This window comes from Hyperolius riggenbachi, chromosome 4 (assembly GCF_040937935.1).
Source record: "Hyperolius riggenbachi isolate aHypRig1 chromosome 4, aHypRig1.pri, whole genome shotgun sequence".
Lineage (NCBI taxonomy): Eukaryota > Metazoa > Chordata > Amphibia > Anura > Hyperoliidae > Hyperolius > Hyperolius riggenbachi.
The window spans coordinates 157300615-157322592 of NC_090649.1; the positions used below are offsets into that span (position 1 = coordinate 157300615).

The 21978-nt window shown below is 42.9% G+C and overlaps 1 protein-coding gene across 3 annotated transcripts in view; it reads right to left on the reverse strand.

Annotated features, from left to right (window-relative positions):
• LEKR1 (leucine, glutamate and lysine rich 1) overlaps nt 1–21978 on the reverse strand; it is a 319504-nt gene that overhangs the window by 147751 nt on the left and 149775 nt on the right. For all 3 annotated transcript variants that reach the window (XM_068280847.1, XM_068280848.1, XM_068280846.1), the window contains exon 7: nt 16643–16724. In XM_068280847.1, coding sequence (XP_068136948.1) covers nt 16643–16724 — 82 coding nt within the window. The remainder of the gene's footprint in view (nt 1–16642; nt 16725–21978) is intronic.

Below are 21978 nucleotides of genomic sequence, written 5' to 3' on the forward strand. Positions count from 1 at the left end.
TAATCTTCTAGTAATTATTCATAGTACACAACCAATTCATTATATCATATATTTTTTTTTCGCTTCAGTGTCTCTTTAAGGTATACAGATATCTGTACCATGGTTACAGTATGACAGTGCACCTTGAAACTAAATCAGCTTGTGTTATCCCAATAGAATGTCTAAGCAGTCAACTATAGCACTAGAGGTTCTTGGTGTAATATTATAAAAAAATTAAGGACCAGAAAGACAGAAATATTTATAGTTTCCAAGGTCAAGAAGGTTATACTAGATAAGAGTTTATGGAAAGGAACAAGGAAAAGCTGGTTTACTGGATATATCTTCATACTTTACACACAGCCCAACAAGAACATTACTGTTCATCAGGTCAGTTTTCCTGAATTGAGATTTGCATTAGTACATTTATAGTTTTTTTTATTTTGTTAAATGCTGTAATTAAGAAAATGTAAACAAAAATCTATTGGTTATTGTCTTTCCAACACATTGACTATGAGGTCTCTTAGAGACTGGGGAAAGCCTGATGAAACAATCTATAGTATATGTGAATTTTGCTACATTTGTAATGCCGTGCCTCAGACTTTCACATTCACAATCATAACAGACTGGTGTGTCAGAGACAGAAATACGGATGGAGTTAATGAATGGAAAGTTCAGGTTACTCTTTACAGGCAGAGCAGTGAGGTAACAAAACAGCCCAGGGTGGCCTCATGACGGAAACTGCCTGAAGGGGGAATATATGACTTACATCAACAGCGTTGATTCTCGCTTTCCTTCCCCCATGAGGCACCAGACACGTAAAAAGGGACAGATGAACGTAGGGGGAGTGAGGAAACTGAACTAGTCTTGACACCTAAATCATCTGCATGCATGGATGGCTCTGTCAGTGATTTCCACACAAGAGGGTTACAGTAAATAGAACAGATCATTGAAATAATCAGAAGTCGTGAGAAAGCACAGTCATCTCTTAAATGATAATTGAGGTTACTCAGGTACGATATGTCACAGCAGTAACAGTACAGGGCCCATATAATGTAACAAATACAGTACAATAACATTTGTAGAGCTCTTTTCTCCCATAGGACTCATAACGCATGCAATTCCCTTTTTCTCCTGCGTTTTCTCCTATTTTCACAACTTGTCAATAAAATGCCTTTTCAACCACCATACTGGTGGTTGAAAAGGCATTTTATTGACAAGTTTTGAAACATTTTAGCACTTTGCAATGGAAAAAGTACCATAAAGTTGTTGAAAAAGTACTATCAAAATTTTTTTGAGTATGTGTTTGCAGTATGCAAATACATACTCAAAATAATTTTGATAGTACTTTTTCAACAACTTTATGGTACTTTTTCCATTGCAAAGTGCTAAAATGTTTGTTTGTTTTTAAATCGAAGATGAACATTTATGTCCTAGGAGAAAACTCAGGAGAAAAAGTGAATTGCATATGGGCCCAAGTCTAGCAGATATTCATTCCGTCAACACATACTCCAAAAGATTGTTACACTCACAATACTTGGACAATATTATTTTAATAAATAAGTAAATAAGCAATGTTATCGTGTGATAAAATGTACATGTATGGACTGATAACAATCATCTGTCATATTAGGGCATGAAAGAAGACCAGCCCTGTCAGTCATCAGGCAGGTGGAAAAGTTTGGTGTAACTGATGAATGGCCATGCAGTGAATACCATAACAGCTGTTCCAAAGGCAGTGGGGGCTGTTTCATACCAAAAAGCACTAGCGATTTGTCGCAATCGATTTTAAAGCGATTGTCACAGTGCATTTTCTATACCGGTTACAGAATTGCAATCACTACAAAAATGCTCCATGCAGCGCTTTGGCCATTCTGTCTGGTGTGAAATAGCCCGTAGGATTTTATTGTCCAAGCCCTTTTCAAAACACTGGAAAGTGCTGGCGATCAGAAAAGCCCTTTAAAAGTGCTCTTGTTGGAATCAGGTTCTCCCACTACGCAAGGCTCTATATTAACACAGAGGTGCTGAGGCCAAATTTAATAAAATATGGGCAACCTGGCTTTCTTCCATTAGAACCAGATTATAACCTTTACACTCCTAGACTGATCACTCACCATAACTAAGTGTTCTCTACCTTCTTATACCTGGCGGAGGATCTCAACCTTTTATGCCTACTTTCATTGTAAGATGTACTATATTTTTCTACTAAATATATACGCATTTTACCAAACTACTTGCTAAATTAACAACGGTGCTGATATGATGTTACTGTTCTTTTTTGTTGTTTTTTAAACATTTACCAAAGCTTTATTGCTTTTATGAATGATGTTGTAACATTAACTTTCTAATTTACCTGCCTTAATAAAGTTTGGTTGAAAAAAAAGTGCTCTTGTTGGGAAACAGCCCTAATGGAGTACTAACTACTACACTTCAAATAGCCATAGACAAGATACTATGGCCAGTTAAAGGACTACAATCGCAAAAAAAGTAGGCAGTTAAAATCTGACAGAACCGACAGGTTTTGGGTCAGTCCATCTCCTCGTGGGGGATTCTAAGGGTTTTCTTTGTTTTCAACAGCATTTCCTGAACAGCAGTTTAACTGCCAAACTAGTAAGATACTAGCCAGCCTCCCTACTCACTTGCACAATATTTTGTCAGTTAGACTTTGCAACTGCTGTTCAGGAAATGCTGTTGAAAATAAAGAAAACCCTGAGAATCCCTCATGAGGAAATGGACGGGGCCAAAAGCTGTCAGTTCTGTCAGATTTTAACTGGCTACTTTTTTTGCGATAGTGGTGCTTTAATAGGGCTGATATTTGACTGTTCTTTCTCTCTGATTTGAACTGCTGTTAACTGTTCCCAGACAAGCAACAACGGTGCATCGGCATACCACCAGGCAGCACACAACAGTTTTACCATTACTACCAATATCAAAGTAGCTTGCAGTATGTAAAGCGAGTGTTGCTGGGGTAAAGCACAGTACAATATGTCACATGCTTCTGAGGTATCACCGGTAGTATCATTAGATGTCATCAGTAGTAACTGTAAAATGGCTGTGTGCTGCTGTTGCATGTCAATCTTACCTGTTGCTTCATGAATCCTGTGAGGCCGAAAGGTGGCCACACACCATACAATTTTTTTTATTTTGATTCGATTTGAGCATTCTGATCCAATTTTACGATTGGATCGGAAGTTTCGATCAGAATCTTCGAGGTGCCACACACGAATTTTCAAGATTGTCGCAATTTCAGTATAAAAGATCATAAACGCTGAAAAATTTGATTGGTTAGAAAAATGAAGAGAAAAATGTACTAAATAGTTACAAACAATTTTTTTTCTGGTAGAATACAATTTCACAATTCATCACACAATATGCAATTTTTGAAAAAAATGGTCTGAATTTTCCAACATGTCCTATCTCAAAAAAAGGGACATTCGATCAGATTTCTCGATCGAAAACAAAAAAGCTTTCGATTTTTCTCGACAACTGATTTTATCACAATGGTGTAAAACTGGATCTTTTAATTGCATGGCCTGTGGTCACCTTTAGAGTGGACATTCAGGTTATTATGGTATATATCTATTCCTGACTGGTTCTCTTTACTTGTATTATTTTTTAAAGGAATAAGTAGATAAAATGACTTTCTTTATAGCGCACAACACACTTTTCATTCTGGGTGCACCTTCCCCAACAATTACTTTTGGAGTGACTGATGGCAAAGACCAGATAATGAGTGAGGGAAACCACTGGCAGGAGAATGGTGGTAATTAGCACTCCATGTTCAATTATTTATCCTTCCCTGTGGAACAAATTACAGCTCACCTTTCTGTACATTGTGTTCAGTTCCACCAGGAACTACACCAGAGAGAGCTGTAATGAGTTAAAAGACGTGATCTACCTGGAATACAGATCTGATGCTGCTTTTAATCATACGCTGATCAGGAAAGGAATGACAGCACACATGGGAAGAGGCATGCAAATAACTAGAGGGCAGAGGCCTGTACGCTAGTCTTATGTGCCTGTTGTAAACTAACACACGCTGTCTATCTCATGTCAGTTACCATGGAGATCACTATATATTTACAATAACAACCTCTCCTGATTCTGTACGGTGCCATCTGGGACCACAGAACAATATAGCCAGAACACAAGATTTATTACTCTAGGCAATTCTCATAATGTTATATTATGGCTGACTAGTAACATTTACCTCAACAATGCTCCAGTACTTAGCTCACATGTGAGATCCATTATGCTATAGAGTTCTCTTTGGCATATCTTGAAATATTTATGATGAGAGAGATCTAACTGCTAGAAATTATAGAGCTTTGCAAATGGGTTCTTATCTCAGTAATTCAGGTCTTCTTAGCGCTGATCTTCCAAGGCCAGGATTCTCATTTGCAAGAACGCACATACAAAGGAAAGCTATTTGTAAAAATGCAAAACTAAGTACTCACCACTCCCCAACATTTCCCTGGTTTGCACCCAGCACCCTCTGCTCATTTTATTTTGCAGCTGCCTCTTCTTAAAAAGATAGCTGTACTTACATATATTACTTCATAGGAAGCTTTAAACAAAGCAAAGCTACAAGATATCTATATACTTGCGCGCTGCTTCGCCCTGTGTTACTCTACCGCGCCGCTTCCCCACTGCAAGGGCTATGAAAGTCTATGGAGACTTGCACAGTTCACACATGGCACAGGGTGTGCCTTTGAGGCCCCTCACACACTTGCGCACTGCCTCGCCCCGTGTTACTCTACCGCGCTGCTTCCCTGCCACAAGGGCTAGGAAAATCTATGGAGACTTGCACAGTTCACATGAGGCACACGATGTGCCTTTGAGGCCCCTTGCACACTTGCGCGCTGCTTCGCCCCATGTTACTCTACCGCGCCGCTTCCCCGCTGCAAGGGCTATGAAAGTCTATGGAGACTTGCACAGTTCACATGAGGCGTGCGGTGTGCCTCTGAGGCCCCTAGCACATTTGCGTGCTGCCTCGCTCTGTGTTACTCTACCGCGCCGCTTCCCTGCTGCAAGGGCTATGAAAGTCTATGGAGACTTGTACTGTTCACATGATCCAATGCGGTGTGCCGGGAGTATCCAAATTGCCGCAATACTGGCACAAAATCTGCAGCGCGTTACTGCATAATCCGTGCCTACAGAACAGATTATGCAGCACTGCAAGTCAATGGGCAATGCAGGAAGTGTGCATTACGGGAGAGCGGGGCGATGCGGTTGTACACCAACGGGAATCCCAGTGACTTACTCTTTGCCCAACAGGCCATAGCCTGGGGGGGGGGTGGGGGGGGGGATGTCTTCATTTAATATACATTATTTACCATGTACTTGAACACACTCACTGCATGGTCGGTCAACACAATACAATTTTACTGTATATAGTAGCGGTAAGGCTATGTCCACACTTGTCCGTAGCAGATTGGATCCGTTTCAAACGGATGCAATTTGGTAAAAAACATTTTTTCCTCCATTTTCCCTGTTTTTAATGTAATTGCAGCATACGTTTCCAGTCCGTGGAAACGTATGCCCAGCCTGTGGGTGAGGATGGGGCCGCCATGCTGGAGGGGAAAGCAGCCAGGATGGGGGCCAGCAGTCGGCGGGAAGGAGGATCCTCGCCCTCCCTCACCTTAGTTCCCCGTCCCCCTCCAGCTACTTGTGCAAAAGTTGTTAAATGTAATGTAGGCAGCGAGCGGGAAAGCCTTCCTTCTTTGCGTTCAACTGCTCGCCGCTTGACTTCCTGCAATGCCTCCCTCTATACTTTGGAGGGCGGCATTGCAGGAAGTGATGTGGCAAGCAGAGGAAGTAAAAAAAAAGGTAAGCTTCCCCGCTCGCTGCCTACAGGGACAGGGGACCCAGGTGAGGGTGTGGGGGCAACCCCCCTCCCTACTGCTGAGCCCCCCCCCCCCCCGTCCTGGATGCTACCCCTCCAGCATGGCGGCTCCCTCCGCACCCACAGCCTGGGACACAGAAAACGGATCCGTTTCTGTGTCCAAAGATGCCTGTGTAAAGGGGGATCCGTTTTTGCATAGATTTTCACTACCCCTCCGTGTATTAGGGATCGATCCGGATCCGTAACAATCCTGCAAATCCGAACTGTCCGTTAAGTTTTTTAAAACGGATCCCCCTGAACGCAGACGGATCCGGGTTTTTTTTGACTGAAGAAGGCTGCTATTTTTTACATTGATATCCGTAGCTCCGTTTTTGAACAGGGCCAAAAAACTGAGCTACGGATACGTTTTTAAAACAAGTGTGACCTACTCTAATAGCTAATTGTAACCACAGTTGTAAAGATAAGTGTTTAAATAGGATATGTTATTTTTTTCCTCTCTTTTTAGTGCATTGGAATATGTAGAATATCACCCAAAATAAGAACACCACTGTCAGTTTGAGAGGATAAACCAATATCAGGCCTGGAACCCACTACAAATCACAAAGTGATATTGCAAGTGCTAGCATTTTGTAAGCAATTTCGTGAGCGGTTTTTTGGCAATTTTGATAGTGATTTTAAAAAAATTATAAGCTTTAAAAAGTCTAAGCTTTTTGACAGTGATTTGAATTCTGATTGGTCCTTTCAAATTATTATATTTTTTTTTTACAGTTTGCAGTAATTTAAAATCACAAACAAATTGGTATGTGTAGCGATTCATGAGTGATTTGCCAGCGCTTATATATTTTACATTGAAGCACAAACACTCCCAAAATGCTGCATGTCCCGCAATTGCGATTTTGCTAATCGCAATCACTACTGTGGAATTTGCTACATTTATTTACATTGGCAGGGCGTTTAGGGAAATCGCTAGCGATTTAAAGCGCTTCCTAAACGCTTAAAAAAGCGCTCTAGTGGGTTCCAGCCCTCATGCAGCTTTCTTAGTAGAATGTGAGTGAAATGCTGTGTAGAAGTAAGAGAAAGGTAATCCAAAACAACGTTTTCTGATGTAAATGAGAATTAGATGGTGATGGCTGAGTTCAAAATAGTTACATTGACATTAGATATGTTTTTTTTTTTCCTCAATAAAAAATGTCAAGGAAAGTGACCTCGTATGAAAATCGTTATTACTTCCTCTAGAAATACCACATGCTTTTACTTCCTGTAAGTTTACAGGTCTCTTTCACAATCACAACTTTCCCTTTTATAGTTTACTCCTCAGTGACCCAGAGGAATCCTTTATTATGACAGTAAATGGACAATTCCCCAAATTATTTCTACATCTGCTCACCCTCGGCAGAATAATGAAAAAAAATAGTTAATGATTGCTAGTAGTGACGATGCTCTCCTTCTTGTCACAGCTAAAAGGGGGTGATGTAACCCTTCGTTACAAAGCCAGTGTACACTGCTGATAGAGAAGAGTCCCGCTGTGCTAGAACACAAGGAAGCAGTGCTCCACTCCTTCAGTTCAGCACCGTCTCTCCTCTAGTCCTGAGTGTGCACAACTATAAAAATGGCACCCGCTAAAAACAGTGCCTAAGATAGCCACTAGTAGGGGAAAACTATAAAAATGGCACCTGTTAAAATTACCAATATTCTACTATTTAATTCTGATAGTAAAATATTGGTAATCTTTACCGATATTTTATCATGAGATAACCTGACCCTACTCTCACACAGAACCCTCCCTCTATTTATGCCTAACCCTAAACCCCTCCCTCATGCTGTATAACCTTAACCCTCCTCCCCCCCAGTGCCTAACCTTAACCACTCCCCCAGTGCCTGACCTTATCCCCCACCACCTTGGTGCAGGGTGGGACGAATGACGGCTCACCCTGCTGCCGCTTAAATTCCTATTTGTGTTGAATACTATTCACCCTCTGAGTCATACCGATTGCCGGAACTCCGAATTACCCTTGCGTGGGGTGCCCACTATAGCATTAGTGGTGCCAAGCTCAGGCATTTGGTGCCAAAATAACCTGCCACGTGGCGCTTAACCTTATCCCCTAAGGAACCCTTCTTTACTTCTAATACTAAAACCACCCCTCATCCCGATGTAAGAGCCACAATTAGCAGCAATAAAGCTTATTTATGGCACCCAATGAATAGCGGGCAACATAATTTACTGCCCTAGGGCTTGATTGTCTAAACAGCGGTAACTGTGAGCACGGGCGTGCTAAGCAGTTACCAGGGGAAGTGCCGCTCATTGGGCACTGATCGCGTGCAAAAGTCCGCATTATCACAAGCAAATGTCCACGATCGCAGGACTTTGCGCGCACAAAAGTCCATGAGCGGCACTTCGCGTGGTAACTGCTTAGCACGCCCGTGCTAACAGTTACCGCTGTATAGAGAATCAAGCCCCTAATTGCCCATTTTTTACTGGCGCTCATCCTGCGCCATTTTTACCTGCTTGATCTGTGACACAAAGTAGAAATGAGGAAGGCACTCAAATGGTGAAATGTATCGGGGTAATCCCCTTCCTCAGGTGTTCACCTGTGACGCTACTGTGACAATTCCCTGGTGTGGAGAAAGTCAGGAAAGGCATAGCCGGCTCTCAGCCCTCTTCACAAACAGATGTAAGAACAATCAAATGGGTTCAGATAGAGGGACAAGTATCTCCACTTCAGGTATCTGACAGGTATCAGAAACCATATACCACAGCAGTTGTATGCAGCAGTTTTAGGAAAATTCTAGGTTCTAAGGAAATAAAAGACACTGCATCATATCCGTGATTGGAGTTAAGCCTCATACAGACGTTAGAGAAAACTTGCCTGACACAATCATCAAACAGTAAACCCATCAAACAGTACATGCTGTTCAAGTATAGCTGAATAGGGTACTTATATAGCACTCATTCGCTAAAATGCCATCATAACAATCAATCCACCACCATTAAGGTTGACATTTATAGAGCGCTTTACCCATGGCTCGTTTGATGAACATGTCTAGAGAAGCACCCTCAAGGCCAGAAGCTTCAGGTTAAGAAGACAAGAGTCGCACTCATCCATATCACAAAGCCAAAAAACCCCACAATTCCAAAATACAATCAGAGCTCTAGACGAAACAATGTCACCAGCTCTTGGAGTCGGAACAGGCAAAAATGGCGCACAATGCCAACGGTATAAAAAGGGCGCAGGAGTAATATAAAACGATATTTATCGTTTTATATCTTTAAAAACTTTAGGCAGCAGGGTCGGGGGGAGAGGCAGCGGGACAGGCAGCAGGGTGCAGGGAGTAGGATTAGGCAGAGGATGTGTGCCGAGGGATACATTACCTATGTCTGGCCGGCGATCGCTCCTTCACTTCTTCTGTTAGTTTTCAGGAGTCCTGCATCCAGCCAACCACTATGCGGCTTCACTTTCCGCATGCTGATTGGCTGGATGAGGACTCCTGCAAGCTAACTATGAAGTGAAGGAGCGATCGCCGGTGGGGACAAGGTAATGTATACCAATGCTACCTATTCCTCCCTCCACTTAATCCTCCGCCCCGCTGCCTAGTGTCCCGCTGCCTCCCCCCCGACCACCGCTGCCTCACTAGCCCACCTGCAATGGCGCACCATTCTGCTCATAAATCTTTTATAAAACGTTATTTACCGGTTTAATGTATTTACATTAAAACGATAAATAGCGTTTTATGATCGGCAAAACGGTGCGCCATTATTCACTCTGCGCCATTTTTAACTGTACCCCTTGGAGTGCAGGAAGTACAAAGCTATTTGAGCTCCCTGCAAAGACTACTTCCTGCACTTCTAGCTATTATTCTCAAAAGCCCAGCAACCAAAATGCTTGTAACGCTGTTGAAAGCTTTCAAAAGCTTTAGTGAAAAAAACTGGCATTTGTATACACAAAAACTACAGTGTTCATACAAGATGCCGAGAAGAAGCCTTTTGTGAACCAGTCATTACTCTTAAAAACTTTCTATTCTGAAGAAAGGTCATTTTTTTTTGTTCAAGTTGGTTCATTGGATCCTTCCATCCAGATGTCCCTGACAATCTATTGGAGAAGAGGTAAAGATTTCTCATGGGGAAGGGGGGATCAGCTACTGACTGTGATGAAGTTCAGTCCTGGGTTAAAGTTCCTCTTTATCGTGCAAAAGTAAGTGCTTCTCTGAATTGCAACTTCTGTCATGTCTGCTCCTGTTTCCTTTACTTCCGTTTCCTTTACGCCACTGATAAACTATTTCCTATGCTATCCAAAATCAAACAGACAAGACATTTGGCTGAAGTATCACATTAATATTGTTTTCATCAAATTATTCCTATGTCATTACTCTTATTTGTTCTTTTTTCTAGAAACAGGGAACACAGACGAACATCATTTGTTTTAGGAAATGCTAGTTTGCATTTTAATTGTCTCTTGTTGCTATTTTTCACCCGTATTTGCAAACAGTGTTGGATCTGTGGAAGCTGTTGGCATGGAGCCGCACCCGGTCCTCGAGGCAGACAGAGCTGTATCTGCCAACACTATTGCCTGCCAGCGAGAGCAATATGGGGCTTTCATACATCATTCTTAGAATGTAATAGGGGCAGAGCTCTCTTACCCTCCTGGGGTTTATGGTGGTTTATCTTGCTTTTTAAATTCTACGTTCCTTCCTATTTTATTGTACACTATATTATGCTGGCAGGGATGATAATAATAATAATTATGGAAAACAAACAGGTCAGCAAAGTGCTCTATTAAGTTGTAAGTGCAACTCTGCAAGTGAACAGAGAAGGGAAGAAGAAAGGGAAGAGTGCAGCAAACACTGCTGAATAACTGGGGAGAACACTAGCAATAACAGCATATTTTCTGGCATATCGGAATCCTTACTTTCTGTGAGAACACGGATACCACTCAGAATGAGAGTAGCCCTGATAATATAATCAGCTGTCGCACCTCTTCTGACACACAGCCCTTCACCCAGCCTACTCCTAACCTCATCACCTGCCTATGCCTAACTCTAACCTCCCCAGTCTTTTTTTCTCTACACACACACGCACACACACACTAACCTGCGTCTGAAATTAGGTTAATAAGCTGTCTGCATTGCCCCAAATCTATCTTTTTATTTGTGGTGTGTATATTTTTCATATCATGTTTTCAGTCAGCCATGGGGAACAGGAAGTCTGTGGCTCTGTGTCCTCCATTTGCATTCCTCACCATATGTGACAATGGCATTTGGTTCCCTGCAGGGCCGGCGCTTTCATAGAGTCAAAAGGAGCAATTGCCCCAGAGCCTGTAGGGGCCCCAAGGTGCCTCCTCCCCCTCCACTCCAGCTATGGGGTTCTCATGCATGCTTACAGGGAACAAGGAAGAGAGGCACCAATGGGGAGAAGAAATCCAGAGCACGGTGCTGCCTCGTGTCTTGCCTGGATTAGGTAAGACACTCTGAATTTGTAAGAGAAAGTAATGGGGACCCAAACACTTAGACATATGATGGACACCATATGATTTTGTGTGGCTGGGAGTGTGGTGGGATGGGTCCTGGGAGCCGGTTCGGGAGCCGGGGGTGTTGCTAGGTGGGCCCCAAAATTACTTTTGCCCTGGAGCCCCATTGAAGCTAGAACCAGTCCTGGTTCCCTGGCATGTTTGTCCTGCTTCAACCTGTCATTTTACAGAGCTGATTTGTAAATGAAACAAGGAATTTGACAGGCCACTGTGGGCAAGAAGTAAATATGAGGGGAAGATCATGGGGTCCAGAGTGGTAAATAGGTAGCTATGTTTCTCCACCGCTTCCTGGTGCTGCTTTGCATGTGGTAGTGAGATTGCGTTTAAGTGACGGTGGGCACAGCAGGGACACAGTCTCCCTGTCACATGGCTTATGAGTACACGACAACCAACCTGTTGCCAACTTCTGTACTAATCTATCACATAAATATCAACAATGCATCTGTAACGTACACCTTTCTGTGCCAAGTCATTAGCATCACATGGCCATGCTATGCTGCATGAACTTCAGAAAACTTCAGCAACTCCCAGTGTTTAAAAGTACACAATTCTATTTCTATTGTCAAATCAAGGAACTTACAAAAACCTGCCTTTGATTACACTGGCAGGGTAACTAAACTCCATGATGGTCCTTTCCCCTCCGGATTTACCATAAGGCACTGTGGGCACATGCCTACAGGCGTCTGGTGATAGAAAGGTGGCTCACTCCCCTTCCTGAGTGCCTTCCTCCCTCCATCCCTATGCTCTCAGCATTCCACTGATGAGATCTCTCTTTCGTCAGGTCAGGGGCACCTAACTACTTAAGGCCCGGTTCACACTAGCGGTCGCCGTCCGGAATCGCCGTGCCGGAGCCGGACCGCATGCAGAACGGACGGAACGGACGCACGGCATAGCAATGAAAGCCTATGCGTCCGTTCACATGCGTCCGTTTCGTCCGGACCGGATCCGGACCGGATCCGGACTCCGGCATAAGACCCAACATGCGCTATTTTTTGGTCCGGCTCCTCCGGCAGCCGTATCCGGACTGCACCATCCGGCCAATACAAACCAATGAGAACCGGAGAGCGCACAACACACTGGCTAAAAATCCGGATAGTCTACCCCACTTCCTGTGCGTATTGTAGCGGCGATTTTGGATGGGGACACAAGGGCAAGCATTTTGGAGTGGAGCAGCAGTGACTTTAAACGTGCTGGAGATGTTGGCAGTATGTCGGAGGTGGAGGTGAGTGCTAAACAGCGGAGGGCCTGATTCCACAGGTCCACCTTCTGCTGACCTCCCAGACCCCAACATTTTTATTCGGTTTCTACTATCTTTTGCCAAACGGACTTGGATCGCATCCTGATGAACACCTGATGCAACCTGACCGTACGGTTCCGATCCGGATCCGGTCCGGATCCGGTCAGGTCATCCGGTCCGTTTGGCAGGGAACCGCAAGTGTGAACCGGCCCTTAGTCACTTAATATTGAAAGTACTTCTGGCTACCTAATACTAAGGGGCATATGTGGCTACCTATGATGGGAAAGAAAACTAAGGGAGAAGTGACAGCTGGGCCAGCCAGCACACTTGCAGTGCAGTTTGGTGGGGGTTTGTAGGTTCATGAAGGGGGAAGTCTAAGGTGCCAGGACATCTGTGCCTATAGGATCCTGTGATGTAAATCTGCGCCTGGTCCTGTATGCTTTATGTTAAAGCACCTGCAAACATTGGGTAACAGTCTGCTAATCTATGATGCCTCTGCCATACCACAAGATACAGACTGTGCTTCCAGGTGTAATCAAATTAAAATATTGCATTATCCACTGGCAATACAAGTTTATAGGTATTTAACAACTATAGAAAATTATAAAAAAAATAAGAAACAACATTTGGATATAGTCTGCAGGATCTAGGAAGCCAGCGAACACAAGTTTTTTATTAGGAACAATATATTGTCATGATTCAGCATGTATAAATGTTTCAGGAACCAATGTCATTTTATCAGCATTAGAAGCATAATGTTGCTATGCTTTCTAAATATTTACAGGCTGTCAGGCACTGGCTCCTCTGCCCAGGAACTTGACAGACAAGCCCATTGAGAAAGCAAAGGTAAACCTCTTTTCAATCATTAGGAGAAAACACAGACGGTTGTGAAAGAAAACAGCCACACAGGCTTGTGAAAAGGATTTCAAAATGTTAGTTTCCTACTTCTATTACAAAACATTTTGTCACTGTAGCTATAGTTCTGCTCCATTATGTAACTAAGAATGCATGACTAACTGAACAGAAACAGAATCTTATGGTGACTGATCGGGCCGTTTCACACTGGCTGCATTCCGTTTTGTTTTCGAAAAGACTTGCGATTTTCCAAATGTGAGTACAGTAAAGATACAACTGGAATCATGGGAATGCATTTGCATTTACAATTTCCTAACAAGGCAGTTGCCGTTTTGCTGCATTTTTCCTGCGTTTCGATTGAGCCCAACACAGTGCAAATCGCAAAACGCAACAGCCCTACAGTTTATATATGTACAGATCAGTTTGCCTGCTAAATACAAAGTTTGCCTACTTATTTAACTCATGGTAAGCTGCTTTTGAAACCCTGTATTACAGTAGAACTCAATCCAACACATTTCATTATTTTTTAATGTAAACATATTATGATCATTTGTAAAATTTGAATTACAGGTGTATTAGTTTTACATTCCTCCCGGCATAAAATTAACTATACATTATTTTTTTTTTTACCTCTCACTTAAAGTAGCTAGTAAAAATCGTTTTGGACTAGTCCATCTCTTCATGGGGGAATCAGAATTTTCTTTATTTTTTTCAAGTGCACTCCCTGGAAAGGACAATGGTGCTAGAAAGCCAGTGTGCTCTTGTGCACACTATTCTGGCAGCTGCCATCTAGGGAGTGCTTTTGAAAATAAAATAATTCCTGAGATTCCCCCAAGAGATGGATTAGACCAAAATCTGTCAGTCTACCACATTATTTCTGCTCCCTAGTGATATCTACATAGGGAGAAATAATGTATAGTGCATTTTACTCTGGGAGAAATTTACAACTAATACATGTGCATTTTAAATGTTACAATAGTTTTCCAGAGTGGTTGTTTAATAGGTAAGGGAAGCAGACTTTCCAACATTTGAAATGTTTTCTGCCACCATTGGAAAGATTTCACATAGCAATTAAAAATAACTCTTCCTGACACTTATTTCCTCACTAATAGATCCTGGTAACATCACAGGAAGTAGACTGAAATTTCCTCTGTAGTTATACTGATCTGGGTGACATCACAGGAAGTGGACTGAAATTTCCTCTGTAGTGATACTGATCCTGGTGACATCACAGGGAGTGGACTGAAATTTCCTCTGTAGTAATACTGATCCTGGTGACATCACAGGAAGTGGATTGAAATCTGCCCTGTAGTGATACTGATGATTTTTATCCTTCTTCATGCTCCACAACAGTAAAGCTGTGTTGGGGTAGTCTGACTTAAATATTTAATTGTACAAATAATAGCAGACGTATACCTGGAAAGTGGATATGTCTCACTCAGCTCACTACAATGTGTATCCATCTGTCTGGGGTAATTATAAGCTAATGATCAAAAGCAACTTCAGCAACAAAAGGCATCAGGAGGATGACCTTACAGACAAAATAAATAAATAAAAAATACCAATAATCATCATACATCCCTGGTCTAATGTGGAAATACATGTACTTTTTGCCATTAATTGTTAAACATATTAACCTACTGTATGCTATACATTTGCAACTCTCTATAAAAAGTAGGGTTTTTCGCATAAGTATCCATTGGACAAACAAGTTTATAATATAACTAGGCCTAAGGTCCGTTTAAAAAGGCTAGGCTGTGGCCGCCCGCGCACACACCCACCGCGCGCACACCCACTTACGCATGCCGTGCACTCACAGGCCCGCCCCCCTTCGGGACCCGTCCTCCTCTGCCGTCCGTCATTCCCCCCAGCTCTCTTGAGTGTCTTTGCATCCCTCCCTGCACATGTGCAGAGCAAAAAAGCACTGACACAGGGACAAAGCAGGACACAGAGACACAGGCAAATAATATAAAGAGACTAGTGACCTTAGCTAGTTTAAAAATGGGCTCTAGGTCTGTCATCGCCGCCACATGCCATAGCGCAAGTGTGTACCGGACTGCCGCGCGCACGCACACCTGCCGCACGCACACACACACCCGGCCGGCCCCCTTACCTGTCCCATGCTGTCCCTGCGGCACATGTGCAGTAGCGCAAATGCAGGGACACACACACATAGGGACAGAACGCACAGAAACAGGGGTTTTATTATATACGGTGTTAGGAAATTAGAGAGGGTGTAGATAAAGCCATAACAGCAATAGAAGAGAAGCCCCGCAGCCCCGTTAGGTTTAGCGACAATGCATTCGTGAGGGCCGCCCTCAGTGACGGCGACAGCAGACCACCAAGGGGAACCTCAATAGGATACTGAGGCTTCCCTCTCTTTAGATAAGTACCATATCTAATGTTGATTAACCGAGCTTCGGCTCAGGTGCACTTTAAGACTGTAACTGTGTTTGTGTGGGAGGCTCCTGTCTATGGGAGAACAATGTATGGAGCGTGGCCTGGAACAGCGCATGCGCAGTGTCCCACAACCCATCAGGATCCCAGACTTCACAGTGGCACAAAGGAGGGGAGCGCAAGGACAGGGAGGGAGCCGATAGACTACAGGGGGCTGAAGGAGGCTCCAGGAAAGTAAAAATCCTTTTCTCCCATTCATCTCAGATTTACTTTATGCCCTCTTTCACAGGGGAGGCTGAATGCAGTGTACTCACCACCTGCTCCTGTACACCTGTGTCCCTGCTAGCACTTGGTAGGGGTAATGCTGGAGCGGCCAATGCATGCAGTCACATTTGAGTGTACCTGCACTCACACACAACATGATGGCGTTTTGCTGCCAAGTAACGGCACTCTGTGTCACGCTCTGACATGCCTGTGGCTACAAACGCTGCCATTTGGCTACACTAAATTGCAGTTAAAAGAGGCTTGGTCAGATGGGAGGCTGACCTGCCTGACAAGCGAATAATTAAGCCGCCCCTGTGAAAGAGGCCTCAGTGGTCTGACTGAAGCAAAACTGAAGCTACTTAAAAGGCAAACACATGATAGACATTCCCTGAGTGACGGTTGGAGAGCTGAGAGCATCATCTGGTATTCCTTTCACAAGTAACGGATGTCTGTGAGTCAGCTTGCTGGCTGCCTGTTGTCAGGAATAGAGAGCAGTGCTGCTAATGCGATGTGTTTGTTTATGAAGAGAAAAGAAAAGCAGCTTACATGGAAATGTCCTTGTGGTGTTGCATTTCTTTAGTTACATTCTGGAAATTCAGCTCCAATGTTTCCAACTGTTGCTGTAAGTCTGTGTGAAAGAAAACCGTTATAATTAGTGGTTTGGTTTCTCTAAATACACCATCAGATTACAAATTGCTTTTCCCTGAAGAAAGGGCGGCTTTACTCATACGCCTGAACAGTAGGAAGTGTTAATATGGACTGCTGAGAACTGATGCCAACGGAAGTCCCACCTGTTGGATGCCACGATTTCTGCTTGGCTTAAGTAATACGTATGGGAATTAAAGACGTCAGGTCATATTGCATTCTGTTATAACACACTTATGGTACATTCATTCAGCTAAAACTGTGTAGTTAAAGGTTATGACATACAGCATTTCCTCTTTGCTCTAAGGGCCTTTACACACCAAAAACCAATAGCAGATCCACAAAACGCTAGAGGTTTTTGAAGCAGATTTTCAGAGCGATTGTAGGCATGTTACGAGAGGTTTTCTAAACATTCCTAGTGTTTTTTGGAGTGTTTTTGTGTAGCAGATGTCATTTTTTGTTACAGTACAATCTGTTACTGAACAGCTTCTGTAACAAAAATGCTTGGAAAACCGCTATGATCTAGCGTTTTTCAGAGCGATTTTCCACTTTCCTATACCTTAACATCGAGGCAGAAACGCCTCAGAAATCTAAAAAATGCTGCAGCCCCCAAGTTTGCGTTTGTGGAAAAAACAAACCGCTCTGGTGTGCACAAGCCCATTGAAATACAAATTTGCCAAGCGTTTTTCTATCCCCAATTGTATTTAAAAACGCTACAGAACCGCTCTGGTGTGCACCAGCCCTAAAATATTATTTACAGCATAAACTCTACTACCACAAAACAGTTGTAGCAGAACAGTATTCAAACAGTTTAATACAGCACGTTGTTCTTCAGTGGAAAGCTCCTTGCTACAGTGGTCAGTTTCTGGTTGCATCTGAAGAGGTGATAACAATATCTTTTAATTACATCCCTTTGTCAGATACATTTAGTAAACATTAGCAAATTGCAGAAATTGATCTCTTACTGCTTCTAGTATGTGTGTAACTGAGAAGTGATCACTAGATGCATTTTAATATATAAATACAGCAGCTATGCAATAAAATGCAATGTCAGCTTTCAGAGCAGATAAACTATACATTAGGAATTTGTAGACAGACAATATTACTTGTGCACAAAAGTAAATATGATAACTGTATGAGTAATAAAATAGGAAAACACATTTTTATTGAATATTACGTCAGAGTTTTTTCCCACTTTAAAAATTAAAACAATTATGTCACAGATCTTATAGAAAATGAGAACTTGCCACCTATGATGGTAAGTGGATTCCCACAAAAAAGTATTGTATTTATATCTAAAATGGCCACATCATAGAATTTTACAGTTGCTTAAAAAACATCCCCTCCAACATTGTTATGGAGTTCCAATGTTTCTTTGAGTATATGTTGTGGAACCACCACGGAATATGTTAGAACTTCATATATCAACTAGTAGAACTAAGCCTGTTTAAAAACGGGCTCTAGGTCTGTGTTTCTCGGCGCACGCACAAGCCACCCGCGAGCCCGCCTCCCGCACACCCGGCCGCCCGCTGACCCGCCGCACACCCGGCTGCCTGCTGACCCTCCGGACACCCGGGCCGCCCGCTCACTACACTACAGTAACATCTCCCAAAACAACTGTCCTGTCAGGGATGCCTCTCCCTCTGTCACTTCCTCTTGAGCGACTGGCTGTGCTATTGTATTTCGTGGCAAAGTCTATCTTGCTTCTTTCCCTCACCTCTCCTCTCCAGAAGAGACTGTAAGCTGCTCTGGAGAACCCCAAGGATGCATATCTGTTCAATGGCAAGCTGTCACTTTAATCAACCACGAAAGCACATTTCATGCAACAGAGATATATAGTCTGCCTATGGATTTGGACATTTTACAGTATCACATAGGCCAAATGCAGGCACATTGTTAAACAGCCATTGTGCATTAAAAAGCATTTGTAAGAATTCACAGCCCCTCATTGCTTCCTTAGAATTCTCAAGCTGCCTACACACTAGATTCTCCCTTCCAATCAGTCTGAAGCAATGGTGGTCTGTCAGTCGGCTACAGCTGACAGGTCAATCACTCCCCCCCCATGCTCATGTGACTATAGGGGGACTGTTACAGCATCTATCATCAGTACATGCTTTTCCTTTTATCTTTGCAAAAAAAATGTATACAATGATATTCTACTAAATCCTGTATTATAATCCCCGTGTCCCTGCGTACACTCCTGTCCCTGTGTCCGTACGTTTGCGCTACTGCGCATGAGCCGCACAGACAGCCGTTGGGACAGGAGCAGAACGGGCCAGGGGGCCGGCCAGGCGTGTGTGCGAACAAGCATGCTGACATGTGGCAGTGGTGACAGACCTAGAGTCCGTTTTTAAACAGGCTTAGGTCAACTAGTGCATAATAAAAATGTAACTTAACTGAGGCTTCAACACACTTTGATGCAGTAACATTGCACAGGTTCTGTTAAAGTGACACTGAAGCAAAAATAAACTTATGAGATTGAATTGTGTGTGTAGTACGGATAATTAATAAAGCACTAGTAGCAAACAAAAGAGTCTCATATTTTTATTTTTTAGTTATATAGTTTTAGTTATAGCATTGCATCATTATGTCATATTTGCAGTTTAGAAACCACACTCTGTATTTTATGCTGTCAAACAGAGCATAGCTAATGATCCTTTGATCTTTCCTGCAGTAAAACTTTATCTCAAGCCATCTCTCAATGATTCTTGGCTGTTTAATGCCTGGTACACATGATGCAATTTTCCGTTAGATTGACGGTCAAATAGATTATTTCAGACAGGTCCGATCTGATCTCCAACCATTTTTCTAATTGATTTTCAGATCACTTTTATACAAAATCAGAAATAGGAAATCGGAGATCAGATCGGACCTGTCATAAATCGATTTCAAAATGGAATCAAGGGCCAGTGCACACCAAAAACCACTAGCGTAACAAAAATGATTGGAAAATCGCTCTGATGTAGCGCTTTTCCATACTTTACATTGGGACAGAAACGCCTCAGAAATCCACAAAAATGCTGCAGGACCCGCGTTTGGGGAAGAAACGAACCGCTCTGGTGTGTACCATCCCATTGCAATACATTAGCCAAGCGGTTTTCAACCCGCAAGTGTTTTAAAAAACGCTCAGAACCAGCTTGGTGTGCACCAGCCCTGAGTTTGACCAAGTTGGTCGATTAGCTCAGAGAAGCTCTTTTGCATAGATAACAACTCAAGTGTTTTAACCCTTCCTGTACTAGAAAACAACATGAGACTTTTTTCCTTGCTACCAATGTTCTATTTGTTATCTGTACTGCACATACAATTAATTATCTCATACGTTTACTTTCACTTCAGGTTTGCTTTCAGCATGAAAAACCCATGCTATCCATGTATGTGACAACTAAGTTCCATTAAATTTTAAAAAGAAAACCTGTCTGGTTTACCAGCTAGGTTACAGGGCAAGTCACATATACACAGGTGGGGTTTAAGGCTACAGTTTTTTTTCTGCCTGTAGGTGCAACCCCTCCCCTGTTGAAGATACCTTGGCAGGGCTGGATTTACCATAATGCACTGTAGGCATGTGCCTACAGGCGCCTGATGATGGCAATGCAGCTCACTCCCCTCCTCGAGCTCCTCCCTCCCTCCTTCCCTATGCAGAGTCCTGATGAGCGTGTAGATGAGAGCTTACTCACCCTATTGTCGGTATTCCAGTAGCGAGATCTCCCTTCAGTCAGGGACACCTCTAGCTACTGAATTTCCTCTAGCTACCTAATACTTGGTGGCTCCTCTAGCTACTTAATATTGAGGCAACTTCCGGCTACCTAATACTAAGGGGCACCTATGACAGGCAAGTGAAGTAAGAAAGAATTGACAGCTGCGAGTTTGGTGAGTTTGTAAGTCATGGAAGGAGACATTTATCTGTGCCTATAGGATCCTGTGAAGTAAATCCGGGCCTGCTGGAAGAAGTGAGTAACTATTGAAGAGTACGTGTTTGTATTCCATGTGTGTCAGTTGCCTGTTGGAACTAGATTATGCAGACACGTCTTACTTTTATAGCCACGCTTACCATCAACAGCAGAGAAATATTGCATGCATTCTTATAGAAACATATAAGCCGGCAGACCACAATGGAATCCATTCAGTAAAAGAGAGGCAATGTAGTCTGCCAAGTATAAGTGATATGCAGCTAGAGGCCATTGTTTTTAATAAATGATTATAGCTATGTGAATTTAGTATTGTGTTATGTGACAGGGCTATATATTCCTCAGTCTATTGTGAAGTCAAGATGGAATGTGGGTGGAAAATGAATTAAGTCACAAGCATTCTTTAGTGGGAAACCAATAAAAAAGGTATTGTTCTTTAAACGCTAATCAACGTTAAACTCACATCACTCACTGACTCTGGAAAAAGACACAAACATTTCATTGGAAAAATAATCTAAAAAAAAGTCCTGTTTGCAACTACTGTACAGATGTGATAAAGAACACGTGCAAGTATTCCGAGAGATAATGAGATTCTCATTCACTGGACGTTTCTCATAAGGGAGATTATGGACAAATGATTACAGTCTGGAAAGCCTAAATGAAATGCTGGGCTTTCTTTACATGAAAGGAGCTGATGAAAACGCATCATTTCACCCTCATCTGTTTCTCAGTACATTGTGTAAGACTATCAGGAATTCAAAAGCTTTGGTGAAAATGTGCAACAGAGAGCTTGTCATGATTTGTCATACTATGGACAGAATGGGCCATAATAGGAACTGAGACGTACTATGGACAGAGTGTGTCAGCAGTGCCTGACCGGACTCTAATATGGAGCAAAGTCTCTGCATTGCTCTGCAGCCTCCTACATTGAAATGTGTCACTGGAGCATTCTGCGGAAGGACACATTTACTTAACAGGTATTCATTTGGCAGTAACATCTAAGAGGATTGTTCACCAAAGTATATGCTGCTTGTGAAAAACTTAGGCCAATACATACTGCAATAATGCAGGCATTTATCACCCCGAAATGATCTTTCAGGGTGCTCTGGGCAGACGCGTATCTGGAAGAGTGCAGGCATGGCACTTGCCCCAGGCGACCTCCCTCTTCAAACAACAGGGGTGGGGGGGGGGGGGCGCAGTTCTGCTGACAGCATTCCTGAGTCTAAGGGAGTAACAATCATCCAGCAACCTCCAGCAGCCTGGCCGTCTCAGTCTTTGTCATATATCTACATTAGAAGCTATTGAGAGGTGAGCTCCAAACTTTTCCTACTC